Consider the following 22,537-nt stretch of genomic DNA (forward strand, 5'->3'; position numbering starts at 1 on the left):
AGCCCATGCACTGGACCCACCCAGCTCCTGGAGCCTAATCTACAGCCCAAGGGCAGTGTGGGCCCTGACTCTGCATGGGGAACAGGACCCTGTAAGCGACACAGTTGGCCCTGGGTGTACATCAATGGCCCTCTCTGCCTGGGCTACTCCTGCTGGTATGTCTCCCCTTTCCTTTGCCTCCTGAAAGCCATGGCTTAGTGTCCCCTCCTCAGGGAGCCCACCCTGACACCCCTATTCAAGATTGCACTCCCCTGTACTGTTCATCCTTTCCCTTGTTATGTATTTTCCATATTATGGTTCTGTCTTTTGCATTATTGCTCATCTGATTTAATTATTGACTGTCTCATGCCCTGCACTCCTAGATTCCACAGAGCAAAGGTTCTGGCATATATAGCAGAATCACCTTAAAACAGCCTGGCCCACAGTAACTGGGTTATGAATGAATGAATCAATGGATGGATGGGGAGAGGCCAAAAACAGGATTGGAGAACCAAGTGCCCTGGATGCTAAAAAAGGAGGTAGTCTGCACTGAGGGCTCTGGAGCAGTAGAGCTACAGGACTGATTTGCATTTCTGAGAGATCTTCCTGACTGAACAGATAGAGTTGGTGGATTACAGAGCTGGTACCAGGAAAGGAGTCAACAAAGACTGTCCCAGGATGAGTGGTCAAGAAGGGCAGGGTAAGCCATGCCAGGAGGTAGTCCTAGAGGAGTGGTGACTAACTAGGTTCTGCAGGACTCTGGCCCAGGTGACTGAGTGACTTGAGGAATACCATCATCCACTTAGTGATCCCAGAGAGGCACATATGGCTTTAAAATGGGGAGATCACTGTGCCTTTTTGAGATACCTGAAGGAAAGCTGAATGGAGAGTAACTGGAAGCTCAAGGGGAATTTGGGTGGGCATGCTGGTTAAGGAGGCACTGTGCAGTGGCCTGAGAAGAAAGGAGCACGGGGAGAGGTCTACTGCTCTGGGAAGGGGACAACTCCAAAGGCATCTGACTTTCCAATATTTAGCCAAGCTGGATGATGACTGGCACAGGCAGAGCAGCCACAAGGTGGATGGGGAGGTGGGTGAGGAGAAATGGGACAGGCCTCCGGAGGGAAGCACTGGCTTCTGGCAAGCAAGCAAAGCAGGAGCCTGGGCTGAAGCTCAGGGGGGACAGCATGACTGAGAGGGAACAAGGTTCCTCTACCTGTCCATGTTGGGCCCTGACAACAATTTTGAAGCACAGGACACAATTCCTCAGGACATAACCAGCATGTGAAATGGAATACACTAGGGAACTGAGTCTATGGTACCCACTATGGTACCTGCTCTGCCCTCAGCCCAGTGAAGAGAAGTGCATGGAAAGCACTGGAAGACTCCTCTTCCCACTGTGACACATGAAATATACTCACTTCACTCTAAACAGAAGCTGAAAAATATAAATCATTAAATTATAGAGATTTTAAAATCTCATTTGGGTTTCAAATAGTGGTACAGATTTAGCAATAATTACATGGTTTGTGGACATTTTGCTAATAAATATATTTTTTTAATTTTTTTATTAGTTGCTCAAAACATTACAATGATCTTGACATATCATACATTTGATTCAATGCAGTACATAATCTTATTTTTCCACGTATGCAATTGCAGGATCACATTGGTTTTACAGCCACGTTTATACATAGGGCCATACTAGTGCCTATTGTATTCTGCTATCCTTCCTATTCCCTCCCTCCCCTCCCCTCCCCTCCCATCACCTCTTTCTACCCAATCTATTGTGACACATTTCTCTCTCTCTTTTTTTCTTCCCCCTCACACCATCTTATATGTAATTTTGCATAACAATGAGGGTCTCCTACCATATTCTGTGCAATTCCCCTTCTCTCTCCCATTCCCACGCACCTCTCTTTCCTAAATAATAGTAATCTTCTTCTCATGCTCTTCCTCCCTGCTCTGTTTTGAGTCACCCCCTTTATATCAAAGAAAACATTCTGCATTTGTTTTTTAGGGATTGGCTAGCTTCACTTAGCATATTCTGCTCTAATGCCATCCATTTCCCTGCAAATGTCATGATTTTGTTATTTTTTAGTGCTGAGTAATATTCCATTGTGTATAAATGCCACATTTTTTGACCCAGCTATTCCCCTTCTCAGCTATATCCAAAAGACCTTAAAAGAGCATACAACAGGGTCATAGCTACATCAATATTCATAGCAGCACAATTCACAATAGCTAGACTGTGGAACCAACTCAAATGCCCTTCAATAGATGAATGGATTAAAAAATGTGGCTAATAAATATTTTGAAAGATATTTAAATTACATTGTATGGAAAGTGTATTTGTCAACAAAGCCAAAAAATAACATGCCAAGGATGTAAAGATCTTAATTAGAATTGTTCAGATGAGCTATACAACATTTACATGATCATGAAGAAAAGAATGCATGAATATCAGTGCAGGAGAGCAAGGTTCTTCATGGGTGGTGCAGTCTGTGCCTTGAGGACAAACTCTAAGAATCTTCACCAGATAACAACTGACCAATGGCTGGTCCTTGAAAGACAGAACAGCACATTTCGGCTATTCCCCTTCTCGGACTATTCCCTGAAGACCTTAAAAGAGCATACTATAGGGATACTGCTACATCGATGTTCATAGCAGCACAATTCACAATAGCTAGACTGTGGAACCAACCTAGATGCCCTTCAATAGATGAATGGATAAAAAAAATGTGGCATTTATACACAATGGAGTATTACTCTGCACTAAAAAATGACAAAATCTTGGAATTTTCAGGGAAATGGATGGCACTAGAGCAGATTATGTTAAGTGAAGCTAGCCAATCCCTAAAAAACAAATGCCAAATGTCATCTTTGATATAAGGAGAGCAACTAAGAACAGAATAGGGAGGAAGAGCATGAGAAGAAGATCATAATTAAACAGGGTCGAGAGGGGGGAGGGAAAGAGAGAGAGAGAAGGGAAATTGCATAGTAAAGGAAGGAGACCCTCATTGTTATACAAAATTACATATAAGAGGAAGTGAGGGGAAAGGGGAAAAAAACAAGAGAGAGAAATGAATTACAGAAGATGGGGTAGAGAGAGAAGATGGGAGGGGAGGAAAGAGGAGGAGAAGAGAGAGGAGGGGAGGGGAGGGGGGATAGTAGAGGATAGGAAGGGGAGCAGAATACAACAGACACTAGTATGGCATTATGTAAAAAAGTGGATGTGGAACAGATGTGAATCTGCAATATGTATATGGGGTAAAAATGGGAGTTCATAATATGCTTGAATCAAATGTATGAAATATGATATGTTGTCAAGAGCTTTGTAATGTTTTGAACAACTAATAATAAAAAAAAAGAATAAAAAAAAGAACCAGGAAGATGAATGATAAATAGCTCTTTTGGGGTACATTTCAAGGGGTACAGGTTAAGTTAAACCTATCTTACAGAGTAGGTTTAAAATTTGTAAACCTTATTTCTGCTAATTACAGGGAAAAGATAATCTTGCCACCTGTGGAGGATTCTGGATATTTGGGTCATATAGCAGCCTCTCTTCCTTTTTCTTTAGAAAATGGCACTCAGATTGTCAGTGTGCTCCACATCTTTAAGCCAGCCAGCAGACCCATCCATCTCCAGGCCACAGAGATGAAGAAAATGCTTTTGCTGAGGGTATCTGCAAATCTTGTTTCCTCATCCTTTCATGAAAGCTGCCCAGAGAGACATGCTTTCATCGCTTCTGGATACAAACTGGGCAAACACACCAAATATCTACTAGGACTTTATACCTTGGGGCAGAGAGGACTGAGAAAAGGGGAAAAAGAAGCTGGACTAGTCCCTATAATTTAGATAATCAGAATGAACCTTGCCTGAGACTAGCCTTCCTGAGACTTCTAACTCAGGAAAGGTAAGAAATACCCTTAAACTGTTGAAGTCGGCTTGAGTTTGGTTTCCTATTCATTCAGCTGAAAGTCCTTGATTGCACACGTGGATTAACAGCATTGTAATGCTGGTTCAGGCATTTGAGGGAAGTAGAGCTCAGCCGTCCACCCTACAGGCTATCATTCTTCCATTCATGCTCCTCCTTCCCAAAGGAGTGCCTGAGTAGCTATATGGCAGGGAAACCACACAACCTCCTCCACCAGGAGGGGGAGGTCCTATATCACCAGCGTGAGCTACCCTGACCCTTGCTGGCTCTGCTGCTTTCCATCCATGCTCCCTGCCTCCTTCGCTTCTATGGGTGAAGAGTCCACAACAAGACTACAGTCTGAATGCACCATGGCCAGCATCTGATGTGCTTCTGCCAGCTTGGTCCTGGCCCTGATATCACCACCATATTCTGCAGCTCTGCTCACTCTGCCTGTGGACCTGACCTTGGCTGTACCTGTCACAGCTCCACTCTAGGGTCACAAGAGACTCAGACACGTGGGGGCTTTCATTTCCGCATCAGAGGTGCTCTGGACCCAGGAGCTTCCAGCTCTATCCATGCCCTGGGGGACCAAGGAGACTTGGTGGGACAGAGCTCCTTCAGTCCCACTGTCCCCTGCCTTCCACATTGGATTGTGCTCCTGGAAGACTGCTTCCCCCAGGCTTCCAGGCTGGGAACACAGTCTCAGTCTCCATGTATGGTGGTCTGTGGAGGGGTGTATGCCCCTCTACTGACTGTCCCTACCCACCCCTAGGTTTCTACCCTGAGGGGCTGGGGTCAGAGCCCTTTCAGAGGCCCCACTAAGTTCAGTCCTGTGCTCTGCTTTGTGCCTTCCCTCTAGGCACTAATCCCAAGCTAGGGAGATGTCATCCATTTCTAAAAAGTGGGCCTTCCCATGAAGCAGATCTAGATCCTGTCTACTAAGTGGGTCCTTTATAATGTTAAAATGGGAAAATGCAAGGCTCTGAGTCAGAGGTGCTCCAGACCCAGGAACTTCCAGCTCCATCCATGCCCTGGGGGTCCAAGGAGACTTGGTGGGACAGAGCTACTTTAGTCCCACTGTCCCGTGCCCGCCCCACTGGATTGTGCTCCTGGAAGACTGCTTCCCCCAGGCTTCCAGGCTGGGAACACAGTCTCAGTCTCCATGTATAAAGACTAAAAATATAAAGCAGAACACTTTTAGATTGGTAGTGCCTGATTATTTTCTTTTCTCGGGACTGAACCCATCCATGGGTGCTCTACTACCAAGTTACATCCCCAGCCCTTCTAGTTTTTATTTTAAGACAGGTTCTCACTAAGTTGCCCAGGTTGCCCTGGAACTTGCCATCCTCCTGTCTCAGCCTCCTAGTAGCTGGGATTTGAGGCATGTGCACCTGACCTCATTCCTTTCTTATTCCTACTATGCTCTTTCACAAGCTCTAGTTGAAAGCCAGAGCCGAGCATGACTCCTTCATTCTCAGCAGTACTCCCTCATGAGAAGTAACAGGCCCAGCCCCAATGGCTCACAGTCTCTCAGTAACAAAAGGTACTGGGAATAAAACATACAGCAGCAAATATTTCAAAATCATCCTTATGCTACAAGCTTTTTGTTCTGTTAAAGCTTCTACCAAAGAAACTTCTGCTTCCAGGAAGGTGGCAGAAACAGACTTTCTCCTGTTAGGTACAACTAAAACCCTGGGCTCTGCATATACAGCAACCATTAGAAGACTCTGAAAAGTGGACAGAAGGCAGATTGACCAGTGACTGAAGGACACAAAGAATTACACAGAGCTGAATTCCACAATTTCCTTGTGCCTATTTTGTCCTAGTCTGGGTGCTAGAGAAGCCAATGGCCACAGAAGACAACAACAACAAACAAACAAACAATAAAAAGCCTGCTCTAGTTGGTCCAAGGACCAGGAAAAGGGCAGCTTGCAAGATGGAAAACTTTCAAACACTTGACTACTCTAGTCAAGTGCCACAGAAAAGCCTGGCTGAGTTAAGCAACAATCCTCCCACTGGTAGTTAGCCAAGTTCCTCTTAGCAATCTTCCAGGAACTGACCCCTCACCCTGCCTGTGGGCTCTAAGTCCCCAAGGCCCCCTGCTGTTATCTGGAGTTGAGTGCAATCTCTCTCTCTTATTACAATAGTCTTGAATAAACTCTGCCTTGCCTATTTAACTTTTGCCTGGTGCGATTTTTCTTTGAGAAAATATAACATATCAAAATGGGAAACATCCAGAGCAGTGCTGAGAGGAAACTTTCTAAAAACGTTTTTTAGTTGTCAATGGACCTTTATTTATTTACATGTGGTGCTGGGAATTGAACCCAGTGCCTCACACATGCTAGGCAAGTACTCTTCCCCTGAGCCACAACCACAGACCCCTGAGAGGGAATTTTATAGCATTAAAAATGCACACATGATAGAAAAGAAAATGTCTCAAAGCAATAGTCTAAGCTCCCACCTCAAGAGCCTAGAAAAAGGAAAGCAAAACAAACCCAAATCAAGCAGAAGAAAGGAAATAATAAAGAACAGAAACCAATAAATTGAAAACAAAAAAGAATAGAAAAATCAGTGAAATGGGATAGAGTTGAGCCTCACTGGTAGTGCTGGCCTAGCATGTGTGAGACACCTGGTTCGATTCTCAGCACCGTGTACAAATAAATAAAATAAAGATCCATTGACAACTATATATTTTTTTAAAAAGAAAAATCAGTGAAACAAATAGCTGGTTATTTGAAAAGACTTATAAAACTGACAAGCTCTCAGTAAAACGAAGTCACAAGTAATCGATAGCAGGATTTATATAGAAACTATCACTATAGACTCTGCAGACGCTAAAAGGATAAGGGAATGCTCTAAACAATTATACCATGAGTTACACATTTAGACAAAATGGACCAATTCTTCAGAAAGAAACAAGCTAACAAAATTCACCCATTATTAAATAGATAATATAAACAACCCTCTAACAATTAAGGAAATTGAATTCATAATTTAAAAACTCTCCAAAAGGAAATCTCTAGGGACTGGGTTGTAGCTCAGTGGTAGGGCACTTACTTGCCTAATATGTGTGAGGCACTGGGTTTGATCCTCAACACCAGATAAAATAAATAAATACAATAAAGGTATTATGACCATTTACAATTAAAAATGCTTAAAAAACAAAAGAAATTTCTATGTCCATATGATTTCATTAGAGGATTTATACAATATCTTCCAGAAAACACAAAAGGAAAGACCATTTTCCAATCTTCATGACCCTGATTCCCAAACCAAATACAGAACAATATCAGTCATGAATAAATACAAAAATCCTTTACAAATATCAGAATATAGAATTCACCAATGTATTTAAAAATATATGATCTAACAGTTGCACTCATGGGCATTTATCCCAGAGAAAGGACTTAAGTTCACACAAAAACTTAAAGCTCAATCTCCATAGCAGTTTTATTTGTAATATCCTGAAACTGGAAACAACCCCAGATGTCCCTTAAAACTAAACTGTCACTCATACCTAGGAGCTTTAGGTGATAATAAATTGTTCATGGGGAACTTAAATTTTTTTAAAAATATCAGTTATTTTAAACATATTCTTTTGAAAAAAAATAATAAATTTTCTCAAAATTATAAAAAGTGTTTTATTAAATGAGTATTCACTATTTAAAATATTGTTAAGAAGACTCTCAGCTAGAATTAATATAGGATATTATCAAAATCCTTCCATGTGTGAACCATTATGGAAAATGCTAGTTCTTCACATACACAAATAATTAATACTGATTGAATATATACATTGCTAGAGAAAATCCCTTTAGCTAATCAATATGAATCTTAAGAACTAATGCTTTTCCCTTACAAGGTTTCTCCCACAAGGGCACATTAGCACTCTGTATTTAGCACTCTGTAACTAAGACTTGAGTCTCTGATTTTACTTTTCCCTTCCATGATATGAGCACCCGTCATGAGCAGACACCAGGCCTGCTTTTGGGGATAAAATGCTGAATGAGAAGGCCGCCACTAGTGAGAGGGGAATGCCATGGCAGGGCTGTGTGGAGGATGTGTGGGGATTCACATCTCCAGTGACACTGCAGTGTGCCAAGATTGTGTGAACAGAGACAAATACATGCAGGGCACAGAACTGAGAGTCTAGAATCAGACCCACACATTTACCAAAATTATTGAATGACAGAGCTGTTACAAATCACCACAAATTCTTAAGATAGCAATAGTTACAATAAGCAGTAATCAAATGGAAAAAATAATCAGACTTTTACTTTATACCAATGTAAAAACAAGTTCCACTGCAACTAAAGACCCAATGTTTTAAAAAAAAAACTTTGGAGAGATAATTTGAAAATATTTATAGTCTCTGTACGAGGAAATTTTCCTCAAATAAAACACAGAAAACCAGGTATAGTGGCACATGCCTGTGGTCCTAGCTACTCATGAAGCTGAGTTGGGAGGATTGCTTGAACCCAGGAATTCCAGACCAGCTTGGGCAACACTGTGAGACCCTGTCTCCAAAACAAAACAAACAAAATAAAGAACCAAGCCACTAGGAGGTACAAACCATAAAGACTACAAATTTGGGTGAAGATGTAGACTACAACATAAAAAAAAAATAGATTGAAAGAAGATACTTATGTAAGTCAACAGAAGACTAATATTATAATAAAGAGCTTTTACATTTTAATAAGTAAAAGACAAACCATAAATGGAAATTAGGGAAAGGAGATAAATAGATAAGTAATTGAAAAAATCTTTGATGACCAGTACTCATGAATGTAGGCTTGCCCTCATTCGTAATTAAAATAATGAAATGAAACCGCAATGAGATAGTTGTTTACCTTTGTCAGACTGGCAAAAACTCCAGAGTCTGGCAAAACAAGTGTGGTGGAGTCTGTAGAGCAATGAGATCTATGCCACAGGCCAGAGTATCCTGAGAACCCGCCTCCCAAGTGGAAACCAGAAGAATTAACAGGCAGCCACCAGCCAAAGAAGGCTGGGATCTGGAAGAAGAAAAAGTTACATGATTGTCAAGAACAATGGCCTGAGGGCCAAGGAACACATGAGGGCACAGGAGTCAAATCATATCAAAGTGCTACCACCTATGACAAAATGCAAGTTGGACTCCAACCCAGCTAAGAACTAAAAAGCAAGTATAAACATGCTAATGAAACACTAGATGTATAGTTAGAAAAATAAGGAAATCTGCAGGGGATAAAGAACTCACTGACGAAGGAATTAAAGTAAAAACCCAGCTCAAAAATGCCTGGATTTTAACATTTCCAAATAATAATACAGTGGTAACTTTAAAAAAAAATCAATTACTAACCTAAGAAGAAAAATGAGAACTCAAGACACTGTAGCATTTGTAAAAAACACCAAGTGAAAGGTCAGATATTTTGGATTTCATAATGCTGATAGATTCTGAGCCAGTGTCACGAGTGGTACTGTAGTGAAATGAGCACATTGGCAAAAACTGACCCCACTGATATAGAAACACTAGCAGGACATTTAAAGCCATGTGTGATAAGGAGGTATTGGATGGAAGAATGTGGCTCCTGGCAAGTACAGTGAGAGCAAAGGTCCTCAGCACCTCCTATGAGAAGGCCTTTGTGAAACACATAATAGTTCTACAAGGGAGGTACAAAACAAGGACAGACAGGCCTGAACCCCAAAGTACCTGAGTCAGAGGAAGAGAATTCAGACAAAGTGATGACCTCATAACCACCTCTATGGGTCAGGCCTCAAGTGCAAACATGGCAGGCCAGCATGAGGAAGAGGCATGGCCATGTTGTCAAATCCTAATCTGGATGGCCAATGTGTCCAAGAAAACGGGGAAAATCTAACTGAGCTATGGCAGGACAGGAGGACCAGGATAGAGGGCACCAAATAACACTTCCTGAAGATATACCCTCTGAGTGGAAACCAGGAGATGATCCCAAACCAGAAGAGTTTGAGACACTAAAGACAATTCAAGAACAGATCACACAGGCAGTTTTCCATTCAATCAATTTCCAGTTCCAGGTAGAGAGAAATCAGGCAGAAAAGGAATTTCTAGGATTTAAAACCTGGAGAGGTAAACACAAGTTAACAGGCTGTTACAACCCAGTATCATAAATGTCATGATTGGAAAGTACAGGGCCACCAGACTGAAGTTCTGACAAAACTGCCAGTGATTGATGAACCATTCCAATCTAGGAAGACATAAGAAGGTAACATTTCAGATGAATTAAAAATACTAGGTGGGAATTTTTACTACCATTTGGGATGTACCCAGTTGAAAGGAAAGTTACAGTGAGGAAAAGCCAGACAATCCATAAAATCAATTTTCTTGAGGCCATTAGAGAGCTAAATATTCAGTTGAGAACTGATGTTTGCATGTGTGTGAGAAAAATACCAAGGTCTGTAGAAAACCATCTGAAGGAGTAGGTAACAAGGCCCTGTGTTCACACGGGGCCAGGAAAAGATCTGTTCCCATCAGTCATTTTGAAAAGCTCAGGATTCACTTGGTAGAATATTCAAGAAGGTCTTTTCTCAAGGGTGGAGAATAATTAATCTTAGAGCACTTCTCTGGTCCTGCCAGATATATCATAAAAGCAAGATCAGAAGGAATAAACTACTTCTAAATAACTCATCCCAGAACAAAGCTCAGTAATACATATTTTTTAAAGTTATCAATGGATCTTTATTTTATTTATTTATATGTGGTGCTGAGAATCGAATTGAGTGCCTCATGCATGCTAGGCAAGCGCTCCACCACTGAGCCACAACCTCAGCCCCAAGTTCAGTAATATTTATGGGAATTCAAAAAGATCCAGTACTCAATCACGAGAATCCATAATGCCTACCATTCACACAAAGACCACCCAGTCATTCAAAGAAACAGTAAAGTGGATGCATAATGGAAAAAACTACCTGTTAAAACTAACTAACAATGGACACAGATGTTGAAGTTAGCAGCCATGGACAGTTATAATTATTTTAACTGCATTTGTAAATAAGTAGAGACATGGAAGGTACAAAAAGATTCAAAGTGAGTTTCTAGTAATGAAAATTGTGATGTCTAATATGAAGAACATATGTAATAGGATTAAGAACAGATCCAAAAGGATAAAAGAAAAGATTAGTCAACCAGAAGTCATACTAGCATCATCTGGCTGTGTGGTTTGAATCTTAAATGTCTCCCAAAAGTCATGTGCTGGTGCTGGGGCTGGGGCTGGGGTTCAGTGGTGGAGTACTTGCCTTGCACGTGCAGGGTTCTGGGTTTGATTCTCAGCACCACATAAAAATAAATAAAGTATAAAATTTTTTTAAAGTCATATGCTAAAGACTTTAGACACAATATGGAGGAAGTAGGCCTAGTTAAAGGAAGTTAGGTCACTGGGGACTTGCCTTTGAAGAGGGATATTGGGACTCCAGCTCCTGTCTCTCCTTCCCTTTCTCTCTCTTCCCAGATGCTTTGAGGTGAGCAGGTTCCTCTAACACGTGCTCCCTGCCATGATGTTCTGCTTCACCACAGACCCAGGGGGTCAAGTGACCAAGGTTAAAACCTCTGAGCCAAAATAAGTTTTTCCTCCTTTTATGTTGTTATCTGGGGCATTTTGACATAACAATGGAAAGCTGACTGACACTCTCTCTAAATTGAAACAGGTGAAAAATCCAAGAAAAAGAAGAAAGGTGAGTTTCAGTGAATTGTGAGATGAAGTCAAGTGGCCTAATATATGTAATAATAAGTGAAGTCCCCAGAGGAAAGGAGAGAGAAAGAGGGCCATTAAAAGTATGTGAATAAATAATTTCCAGTAATTTTTTTTGTACCAGGGATTGAACTCAGAGGCACTCAACCACTGAGCCACATACTCAGCCCTATTTTGTATTTTATTTAGAGATAGGGTCTCACTGAGTTGCTTAGGGCCTCACTTATGCTGAGACTTTGAATTTGTGATCCTTCTGCCTCAGCCTCCTGAGCTACTAGGATTATAGGCATGTGCCATCATGCCTGGCAATTTTCAGCAATTTTACAAGTCTGCTAAAAAATATAAACTCTTAGATCCTAAGAAACTCAATGAATCCCAAACCTAGAAGATATGAAAAAACTACATCAAGGTATACCATAATCAAATTTCTCAAAATTAGAGATAAACAGGAAAAGCTAAAAGCTGTCAGAAAAAAAAGCACTAGGTATAGAGAAAAAAAAAACAATAATGACAAGATTTATTGTCAGAAACAAGGTAAGAAGAAAGTAACATCTTCAAAGTGCTGAGAGAAGAAACCTGAGAAACACAATGGACAGATTTAGTACAGAAAAACCTGAAGTCAGAAAAGCAGGCTGCCCTTAGCTGATCCCGAGGCTGCACTGTGCACTGGTGCTTGAAAAGTGCCCATGAATCAAAACTGGCCATGGTGAGCTGAGGTAGAGCCATCTTGAGGATGCTATGCTACAACTTCTGCTGATGTGGGAACTGACAGATTTGAGCAAACATAGCTATACTGTCCTGGCAAGTGCCTTCTGTGTAGCCAGGAACATGCCTGGGCTATCAAAACAGGCACAGAGAATATTTTATCCAGAGAAATTCAAGTGGGAAAGTGAAGGGGGCCCCTCTTAAGTCTGGGGGCTCACATAACCAGCTGCAGTGAGTTAGCAATCTGAACAGGTGGGTGTGAATATACTCGGTATGTTTGTGGCAGCAGAGGGGGTGAGATATTGGCTTCCCTGCCCTGTTCCCAAGTAGAATCCTTGGGAGGCTCCTGAGATTCAGACTCCCAGCAGAGATTGGCAATTACCAGGCAGCCCCTGCGGCCTGATTAGACTTGAGCCCAAACTGCTGGAACTCCACAGTGTCCCACCCTGGGAGTGCATAAATCTGGTCTGTGGAGACAAAATTCCAATTGACAGTACTTCCCCTCCCATCCTACTGTGGAGAAGAGAAACTGAGAGTTATTTGAACCAGCTTCAGTCTTAGGCTACACCAACTGGCAGCCTGGTGAGCAACACATTAAGACAAAAAAGGGTTAAGTACCCCTAGCCCTTGCTCTCACTCTCACTACATTGTCCAAGAAAAAACTGAAAGAAAGACACTCAGGCATAGACAGTGTCCATCTATTCTTTTTGACTAATTTGGCCACCTCAGTGGAAATGATTCCTTAATTTTTCACTAAGAATCATTCTTTCCTTTGTTCTCTGTGTGTTTTCACTGTGCTTATTTGTTCTGTTTTATTTTTCATTTGTTTGTTTTTCTTTTCTGCTAATAGTCAAATTCTATTGTTTGCTGTTTTGCTCTTCCTTTCACTTTTTAACATCTTTTTTGACTCCTCCTTCCTTATAACCATCACATCCAACATCTCTTCTACATTTTGTTTACTTTTTAAAATTGTGAACTCTTTTCTACCTTCCTATCACATTTTATTTTCTCTTAACTATATTCTTACCATCTTTTAGCATAATTGGTTTATATAACTCCTGTCCCCACCATTAATGCTGTGGTAATTATTACTGCTATGAATGACAGTTGACACCTGTAGTTTGCTTTAAGTTCAGATATAGTTCACGGTTACTTTTTGTTTTTTGCTGTTGGCAATTGCTGACCCTACTATTTCGGGTTTTTTTTTTTTTTGTGTGTGTGTGTGTGGGGGGGTAATTAACATTGTAGATGTCACAGTAGGAACCAAGTATTTAGTTTAATACGGTATATTGTTTGCATTGGTGGCTATTATTGTTTGTTTCCCCCTATTCTGAGAGGTACTGGGAACCTATATGTTCATCGGGTAGAAATTGGTGCTGCTGAACTAAACTTGACCAAAAGACAGCCACCTTGCTTCACACACAAATTAATGACACTGAATCTTCAGTTATTCTTTGATTAAAAGAGAGAGAGAGAGAAAGAGAAAGAAAGAAACTCAAGCTAATGACCAGGCCCCAAGTAGAAAGAGCTACTGGTAGAGCCGGGTGTGGTAGTGCACACCTATAATCCCTGGGGCTCGGGAGGCTGAGGCAGGAGGATCTTGAGTTCAAAGCCAGCCTCAGCAAAAGCGAGCACTAAGCAACTCAGTGAGGCCCTGTATCTGAATAAAATACAAAATAAGGCTGGGGTTGAGTACCCCTAAGTTCAATCCCCAGTTCCCCCCCAAAAAAGAAATGGTTAGGGGTGGGCACCCGGGTCCTACAGACATCCATTGCTATAGCAAAACAGAATAAAATAACACAAAGACACCACACCTACAAGGGGCTCTCAATCCAGATCACTCTAGGACACTTGGGCAAGTGAAGATTGTGCCCCCAAAAGGCCCTCACATAAGAGTGGAGAGAAATCCTTCTAACAGATGCATAAAACCCAATACAAAAATATAAGAAGCAGGAAAAAGCTAGATAACATGACATCTCCTTAAGTTCATAATTCACTAGCAAATGACCCCCAAAATATTGAAGTGGATGAAATATCAGATAAGAAATTCAAAAGAATCATTATAAAAATTATAAATACATTCCAAGAGATGACAGAAAACCAAATGAATTAAGGAAGTCAGTACAAAATATGAATGAGAAATTCAATAAGGAGATAGAAATATTGAAAAATAACCAGCAGAAATCTTGAAATAAAAGATACAGTAAATCAAATAAAATGTTCAATTTGTCTAATAGAACAGGCCATGCTGAAGACAGAGTCTCCAAGCTGGAAGACAAGTGACTCACATTAAACATTCAGACAGTATTAAAGAAAAAAATAACCATGATCAAAATATACAAGAACTTCGGGATAACAAGAAGAGACCAAATTTTAGAATCACTGGAATTGAGAAGGGTTGTGAGGTGTGGGCTAATGGAAAGGGTAACTATAATTAATAACAGAAAAATAACAGAAAAATTTCTAAACTTTCAGAATGAGATGGAAATCCAGATATAGAAGGCATTCAGAACCCCAATAGACAAGATCAAAAAAGAACCTCTCCACAACACATTATAATTAAAATGCAAAACACAGAGAACAAGCATAGAATTTTTAAAGCTTCAAGAGAATAATGTCAGGTCACCTTTAGAGGCAAGCCAATCAGAATCACTTCTGATGGCTCAGCATAAACTCCTCAAGCCAGGAGGGCTTGGAATGATGTGTTCCAAGTCCTAAAAGAAAATAATTTTCAACCAAGACTGCTCTATCCAGCAAAGATAATTCAAAATTGAACATGAAATTAAAACTTTCTTTAATAAGCAGAAACCAAAAGAATTCATGACTACTACACTGGCACCATGGAACTTACTTAAAGAAACAGTGCACACAGAATAAACAAAAAACATACCTCAGAGCTCACAAAAGAACAAATATGATTTTAAGGGTAGCTAAGCAAATGATAAATAGGACCAAATTAAAACATTAGAAATAAATAAAAGTGGCCAGAATTAGCTCTCTATAATAATATTATTGAATATAAATGGTCCCAGCTCTCCGATTAAAAGACATAGGCTAGAAGAATGGATTATAAACCATAACTAACTATATGTTGTTTGCTATAGACACACCTGACACGTAAAGACAACCAGAGGCTGAAAGTAAAAGAATGGAAATTGATATAACCTGCAAATGGAGACTGAAAACAAGTATGAATAGCAATTCTCATATCTGACAAAGCAAATTTCACACAAAAAATAATCAAAAGAGACAGAGAAGGTCATTATTGTTGCATCTTCTTGTTGAATTATTATTATGAGGGAGTGGTGAGCCTTTCTCAGGGCGAGACATCGAAACTCTTTCCTTAAAATGGCAGCTGTCACTTAAGATGGCCATCCAGGTGCTAAGCAAGGATCTTATAAAGGTGGAGATAGACCTCCTAAAAATCAAAGGGAGATAAGTAGACAAAAGGGACCAAGAGGTGGGAGGCGGGGAAGGAGAGGAGAAGTGCTGGGGAGTAATTCTGGCCAAATTACATTGTTATATTGTGTGCATGTACAAATATGAAACAACAAATTCCATCAATATGTATTGTATGACTACAATGTACCAATGAAAAATGTGGAAAAAAATAAAATAATTAAATAAAAAGGTCTGGAGATGGAGCTCAGGAGTAAAGTGCTCTGAGTTTGCTCTCCAATATTGAAAAAGAGAGAAATCTGACAAAATATACAAAAAAAACCCTATACTCTAGAGACTACAAATCCTTACTGAGAGAAATTAAAGAAGGCCTAAATAAATGAGGAGATTCACCTTTTTCATAGGATGAAAGACTAAATATTAAGATGTCAATTCTTTCAAATTGAGTTCTATAATCAATGTAATCCCAATGAAAGTCTTAGCAAGAATTTTTTTCCAGAAATTAACAAGTTGCTGATTAAGGAACATATAGACATGGAAAAGATCCAGAATAACCAACATCTATAAAAAATAATGCTGGGAGGACTTGTCCAATTAAAAAACTTGCTAGAAAGGTACAATAATAAAAACAGTGTAGTATTGGTATAGTATAGGTAACTACAGCATATTTTTATCCATTGGAAAAACTATGGACAAAATTCAGAGTATAGAAATAAACCCTTATATTTATGGTGAACTCACTTCTGACAAAGGTGCCATGACAATTAAATGGGGGAAAGAATGGTCTTTTCAGTAAATGGTGCTAGGACAACCAGATATTCACAAATAAAAAAGATGAATTGAGACACTTAACCTCTTACCATGTATAAAGCATTGATTCAAACTGAATTATAGACCGAAATATAAAACTCTAAACTATAAAACACATATAGAAGAAAACAGAATAAGATCTTTGTAATCTTGCTTTAGGCAAATATCTCTTAGGTAAAACACCAACAGCACTAACAGAAGGCACAGGTCAACATTGGAAGAGCTGAATATGAACAGGCAGACTGGAGAAGCAGACCAGAATCTAATATACTATCACAGAGGCAGTAATTCGCATTTGTCCTACTCAGTCCTTTCTAACAGCTTAGTATTGGACACAAGGCCAGGGTCAAAAGTGTGAGACAGAGTCAGACTAACAAAGCCTCAAATTTCAGGCTAGAAGATCCAATAAAAGGAATTGCCAAGGAACCAGATCATGGAGAGAAAGAAGCTCAGGAAAACAATACCACAGAGTTGTTAAAAAAAACCTCTGGGCTCAGCCTCTAGCTGCTGTGTTGTTCTCATCCTGAATAGCTCCTGGGGGCTGACTTTTAGATGAACCAACAGAATACAACTCAATTCCTAGACTGACCACTGGGCGGCTGCCAAGTGGAAATACCTAAATAGCACTGCAGAGGCTTTATCAAGTGAACATTCAATGCCACCACAGCATGCAGTTGACAGGACTCTCAGCTGAGCTGACCAGGCAGGCCGCCCACTAAGAAAAAAGTATCAACATTCTAATGGAATTTTAAAATGATACCCAGATTCATAATATTCTGTATGTCTAACAAATAACTCAATATTATTGCACATATAAAGAAATAGGGAAATCTCAACTTGCATGGGAAAAGACGATCAAAAGATGCCACTCAGGTCATAAAATTTTGCTATTTTCTGACAAAGACTTTAAAACAGTTGTTGTAAAAATGTTCCAATGTTTTTATTTATTTACCTTTATTTTATTTTTTTATATGGTGCCAGAGATCGAACCCAGTGCCTCATGCATGCTAGGCAAGCACTCTACCACTGAGCCACAACCCTGGCCCATCCAATGTGTTTATTATGTATAAGTTATGGAGACTGTAGCTGAATCCATTGACTCAATTATTTTTCACAGTTCTTAAATAAACCATATCCTGTTACTGCTTCATTACAAAGTCAAAATACAGGAAAAGATGTAGGTAAGCCATAAGACAAAAACATTCCACATTTTCCTAATATCAGAAACAACCACAAGCACAATAACATGAGTGTAGGTGGCAATGAGCTGCAGCAGAGTCAGCTGTTAGCAGTGACTTTCCCTTGAGAGTTTGTGTGTGCATCATAAAATTGGGGAAATAGTTTTATAGAAAACTATAAAAATATAGAAAACAATGTGTTATGGTTTGGATGGGTGTCCTCCAGGAGTGTTCACAGGTGAGAAGATTAGATCACAGGAGCTGTAACTAATCAGTCCATCCTAGTTTGAATGGGCTAACGGGGTGGTAACTGTAGACAGGTGAGTCATGGCTGGAGAAGGTGGATCACTGGGTATGTGCCCTGGAAGGCTGCATCTTCCCTGCAGCCCCTTCCTGTGCCCCTCTCTCTGCTTCCTAGCCACCATGAGGTGAGCACTTTTCCTTTGCCATCACCCTCCCACCATGATCTGCCTCATCTCATGCCCATAGCAATGGAGTCAGCCCACCATGGAATGAACCTCTGAAACTGAACCAAATAAATTTTTCCTTTTCTAGGTTGTTTTCCTTTTTTAAAATATGTTTTAGTTGTATGTGGACCTTTATTTTATTTATTTATTTTTACATGGTGCTGAGGATCAAACCAAGTCTCTCACATGTGCCTTGTAGGCAAGTTCTCTACTGCTGAGCCACAATCCCAGCCCTCTAGGATGTTCTTTTTTTTAAGTTGTAGTTGAACACAATACCTTTATTTTTTATTTATTTATTTTTATGTGGTGCTGAGGATCGAAGCCAGTGCCTCACAGGTGCCAGGTGAGTGCTCTACCACTGAGCCACAACCCCAGTCCCGCTTGGTTGTTCTTATCAGATATTTTGGTCACAGTGAGGAAAAGCAGAATAAACACAACTATAATTTATTTTAAAAAATATTAATCAGGGCTGGAGATAATATAACTCAGGTAGAGTGCCTAGCATGCATGACGCCTACATTTGATCCGCAGCACCACATACACACAGACAAAATTATCAATTATATTTTGGGCACTTTAAGGAAAAAAATGCAATTCAAATTCCAGCCATCTTATGGCAATAATATCTGGTTAAATAATTGCTGGATTCAAGTTTTATGTATTAAAAAACACAAAAGCACTGAAGTTATAGGAAAATAGAGATAAACATTCAAATAACCTTAGACCAAGATAAGACTGCTTGAGATGATACAAAGGCAGAACCAACAAGTGACTGCAGTACAGGGAGAGCCTTTGGCGACAGAAGGGAAAGCACTGCCACCCACGACTCATGGCAGGGACAAGGGCTATATGCAGTTGGAAGGAAATCTGATAAATCTATGAAAAGTAAAAAGAGAATAATATCCTTTGACCCAGGGACCCCATACCTGAAAATCTGCCCCATGAAAACACAAAGCCAATACAACAGGACACAACACATGATGCTTACTCAGAGGGTGGCCATACACCATGCCCTGTGTAGGGCACACACTGACAAGAACAAAGTGGGCCTGTCAGATGGCCTGTAGTGTTCCCACAAGCAGGTGCTGACAGAGATAAGCAAGAGCAAAGAAAATTCTAACTCAGAATTACCCTGGGTTCAATCCATAGCACAATGGAGAAGGGAGGGGGACACATCATTTTAAATATCGCAAGACAGAATATATATTTAAAAATTAAAAAGACAAAAATGGAGAAAAGTAATTCAACATTTTATGATGGGGTTAACCTTTACTATAGAAAGAGCTTTATTATACCAATAGAAAAAAATAAACATCCGCAGAGAAATGGCCAATGTTACCAGCAGGCAATTCATGGAAGAAAAATTGTTGAATGTAGTCAATCTCACCAACATTTTTGAAAGAATAGACATTTTTAAAAAGAGTTTGAAAGTATTAACCAAAATGAAAGCTGTGTTGGTGGAATCAGGGAACGGTGCCTTGCACATCACACCGTGTGATGGAAACACAACTCTTCTGGAGAACAAGTTAACAATGAAAAGCCTTAAACAGACACAGCTATCTTGACTCAGAAATTCTCTCTCTAGGAATTCATGCTATGGAAATCATCAGAAAAACACATATAGGTATGTTTATGGCATCTCTCCATAAAATAATTAAAATTGAAAACAATTTAAAAGCCCATCAGCAGAGAGAGTCGATGCACAGATGGCAATGCACCTGTTGAAACAAGGATGCAGACTTCCAGTTAAATCAGTGGCTGAATGCTTGTGTGGTGTTTATACCTCCTCTTTTGAAATGTTCATCAAAAATAACAGAAAAATAAGCATTTTATTGCATTGAAAACCTGAAAGGAGGTTTTCCAGCACTGTTGGGAAATTTCTAGAAGAGAGTAAAGTCCAGCAAGAGGTTAATCTAGACATGCAATGGAAAACAGGAACTTAAAACCCCCAACAGGAAAAAACAAGGTCCTCCATAAAAGTGAGTTTTGCCAACAGAATTCCTGAGTAACTCCTGCATGAGAAGCATCATCAACTCAGAGAACTCACAGTGCATGTGTTTATTGAGAAATAAACCAAAGGGCAGTGAGATGGTAGTACCTTCTCTCAGAGGCGCGGGTTGGTGTTAGTATGAGAATTAATGTCACTTAGTTTTACTATTGCTGTCAGCAAGGTCTAGATTAGAGGAGCTCCATAAAGTGGGATGCCCAAGTGATGCCTTCCTGGAAGGGTACTAGTCCCAAGTGACAGCTGGGACCCAAGAACTTATGGCCCCGGAACTGGTGGCCTGGCCCAAGAGGATCCACCTCAATGCCAGCCCCATTCTCTTCCTTACACAGGTCAACAGGGTGCCCCTCCTGCCCATATGCATGGGCTACACTCTGTGTAGAGGTGCCCAGATGAAGCCTGGCTGTTAAACAGAGGTTGATGAGATACACAAATACTTACATTTTCCTATTCTATAAACATCCACATTACTTGAATTTCTTTACCATGAGCATATATTCATAATTATATATGTATATATAATATGGTATATATTTAAATAACTCACATATTTAATCATATATTTAAATCTAAATATAGACTCAGATCAATATTGATATATCATCTCAAGAGGCATTAGAGCAAAAAAGCATAATATAAAATAATGGTTTTATCTTTCTAGAAAAGTAGTATTTTATAAATACATGTGCTAGCAAAAAGTATGGAAAGACACAGGATGTTAACCACAGTTAGCTCTGCATAAAGGCAACTGTTATTAGTTTACATTTGTTTTCTGTATTTTAAGGAACTTTTTATGTAATAAGAAATTACTGGGCTGGGATTGTGGCTCAGCAGTAGAGCGCTAGCCTAGCATGGGCGGGACCCGGGTTCGATTCTCAGCACCACATAAAAATAAAGGTATTGTGTTGTGTCCATCTACAAAAAAGATATTCATTCTCTTCTCTCTCTCTCTCTCTCTCTCTCTCTCTCTCCTTTAAAAAAGAAATTATTATCAAGACTTGTTTCCATCACAAATGTAGAATTACTTAAAAGTTAATTATTTGAAGTGTTATTAAAGCTATATAATATAGGTATGAAGATGTGAGGGGGAAAAAAAGAAGAAGTAGGTCACATTAGATTGGGCAGAGAGAAATGATGGGAAGAGAGGGGAGGGGAGGGGAAGGGAAGGAGGGAATGGAAGGACAGCAGAATAAAACAGACTTTATTATTGCTGTGGTTATATATGTGACTACATGACCAATGTATTTCTGCAACCAGTACACTCAGAAAAATGAGAAATTATATCCCATCTGATTCAAATGAATGATATGTCAAGATCGTTGTACTGTCATGTGTAACTAATTAAAACAAATTTTAAAAAGCTGTATAATAATCTCAAGAAAACTTACAGCTTTTCTAACCAAAAATATTCCTCAAAAAACAAAAAAGGAGGTTGTCCTTAGAGACACTCTGGGAAATCAGAAGTCACCAGACAAGCCTGGAAGGAAGATTGGGGGAGGTGGGTCCCAGACTGCTGGTGGGAAGAACCCCTCACTAACTCAGCACTTGTTTTGTCTTGTTCTAAGCATACAGAGGTGCTGTGCAAACACCAGTGGAATGGATACACAGGGAAAACACAGGTATCTACATGAAGTCCTCTCCTTGCACAAGCACATATCTAGGCAAAACTTCAAGCCAGGCATGGAACCAGCATTTTTTTTTAAATAGAACATTGAATGATTTAAGTATTTTTTTAATATATATATTTTTTAAATTTTTTTTTTATTTTTCAGTTTTCAGCAGACACAACATCTTTGTTTGTATGTGGTGCTGAGGATCGAACCAGGGCCGCACGCATGCCAGGCGAGCGCGCTACCACTTGAGCCACATCCCCAGCCCAAACCGGCATTTCTTGAAGAGCACCAACTTACAGGATGTGTGGCTGAAAGTCTTCCCGTCACAGTTCCCGTTTGATTCCACTTGGAGGAAATGGATCCCTGTATTATTCAAAAGAATCAGCTTAGACTCTGGAAATCCTATGAGAAGCAAAGAACATGCTGGGCCCTTCACCCACAACACAGCACTTGCTGTTCTGTTCCTCCGGAGGTCAATAAGTGCTGGCCCTGAGCTCCCAATCCCAAAATGTCCTTGGGGTTACAGAGTCCTACACAGGATCAAGGGTGGGTGAAAAGGAAGCTTCCCTCTAACCCAGGGAGAAGCAGAAATAGAACACAGGGTTTTGTGTCCCTTATAAACCTATGTGAGGGGGGGAAAAAGAAAGATAATGGCTGTGGAGGACTCAGCTGGACTCAAGGCGGGGCTGTGTACTATATACAGGTTCTGTCACTTGCTGTGTGGCCTCAAACAAGGCAAAGAACATCTCTGACTGCTATCTC

General features: G+C 40.1%; 1 protein-coding gene across 6 annotated transcripts in view; it reads right to left on the reverse strand.

Annotated features, from left to right (window-relative positions):
* Positions 1 to 22,537, reverse strand: part of Poln (DNA polymerase nu) — a 162,887-nt gene that overhangs the window by 73,905 nt on the left and 66,445 nt on the right. For all 6 annotated transcript variants that reach the window (XM_078020854.1, XM_078020856.1, XM_078020855.1 and 3 more), the window contains one exon: positions 22,073 to 22,138. In XM_078020854.1, coding sequence (XP_077876980.1) covers positions 22,073 to 22,138 — 66 coding nt within the window. The remainder of the gene's footprint in view (positions 1 to 22,072; positions 22,139 to 22,537) is intronic.

Source organism: Ictidomys tridecemlineatus, chromosome 9 (assembly GCF_052094955.1).
Source record: "Ictidomys tridecemlineatus isolate mIctTri1 chromosome 9, mIctTri1.hap1, whole genome shotgun sequence".
Lineage (NCBI taxonomy): Eukaryota > Metazoa > Chordata > Mammalia > Rodentia > Sciuridae > Ictidomys > Ictidomys tridecemlineatus.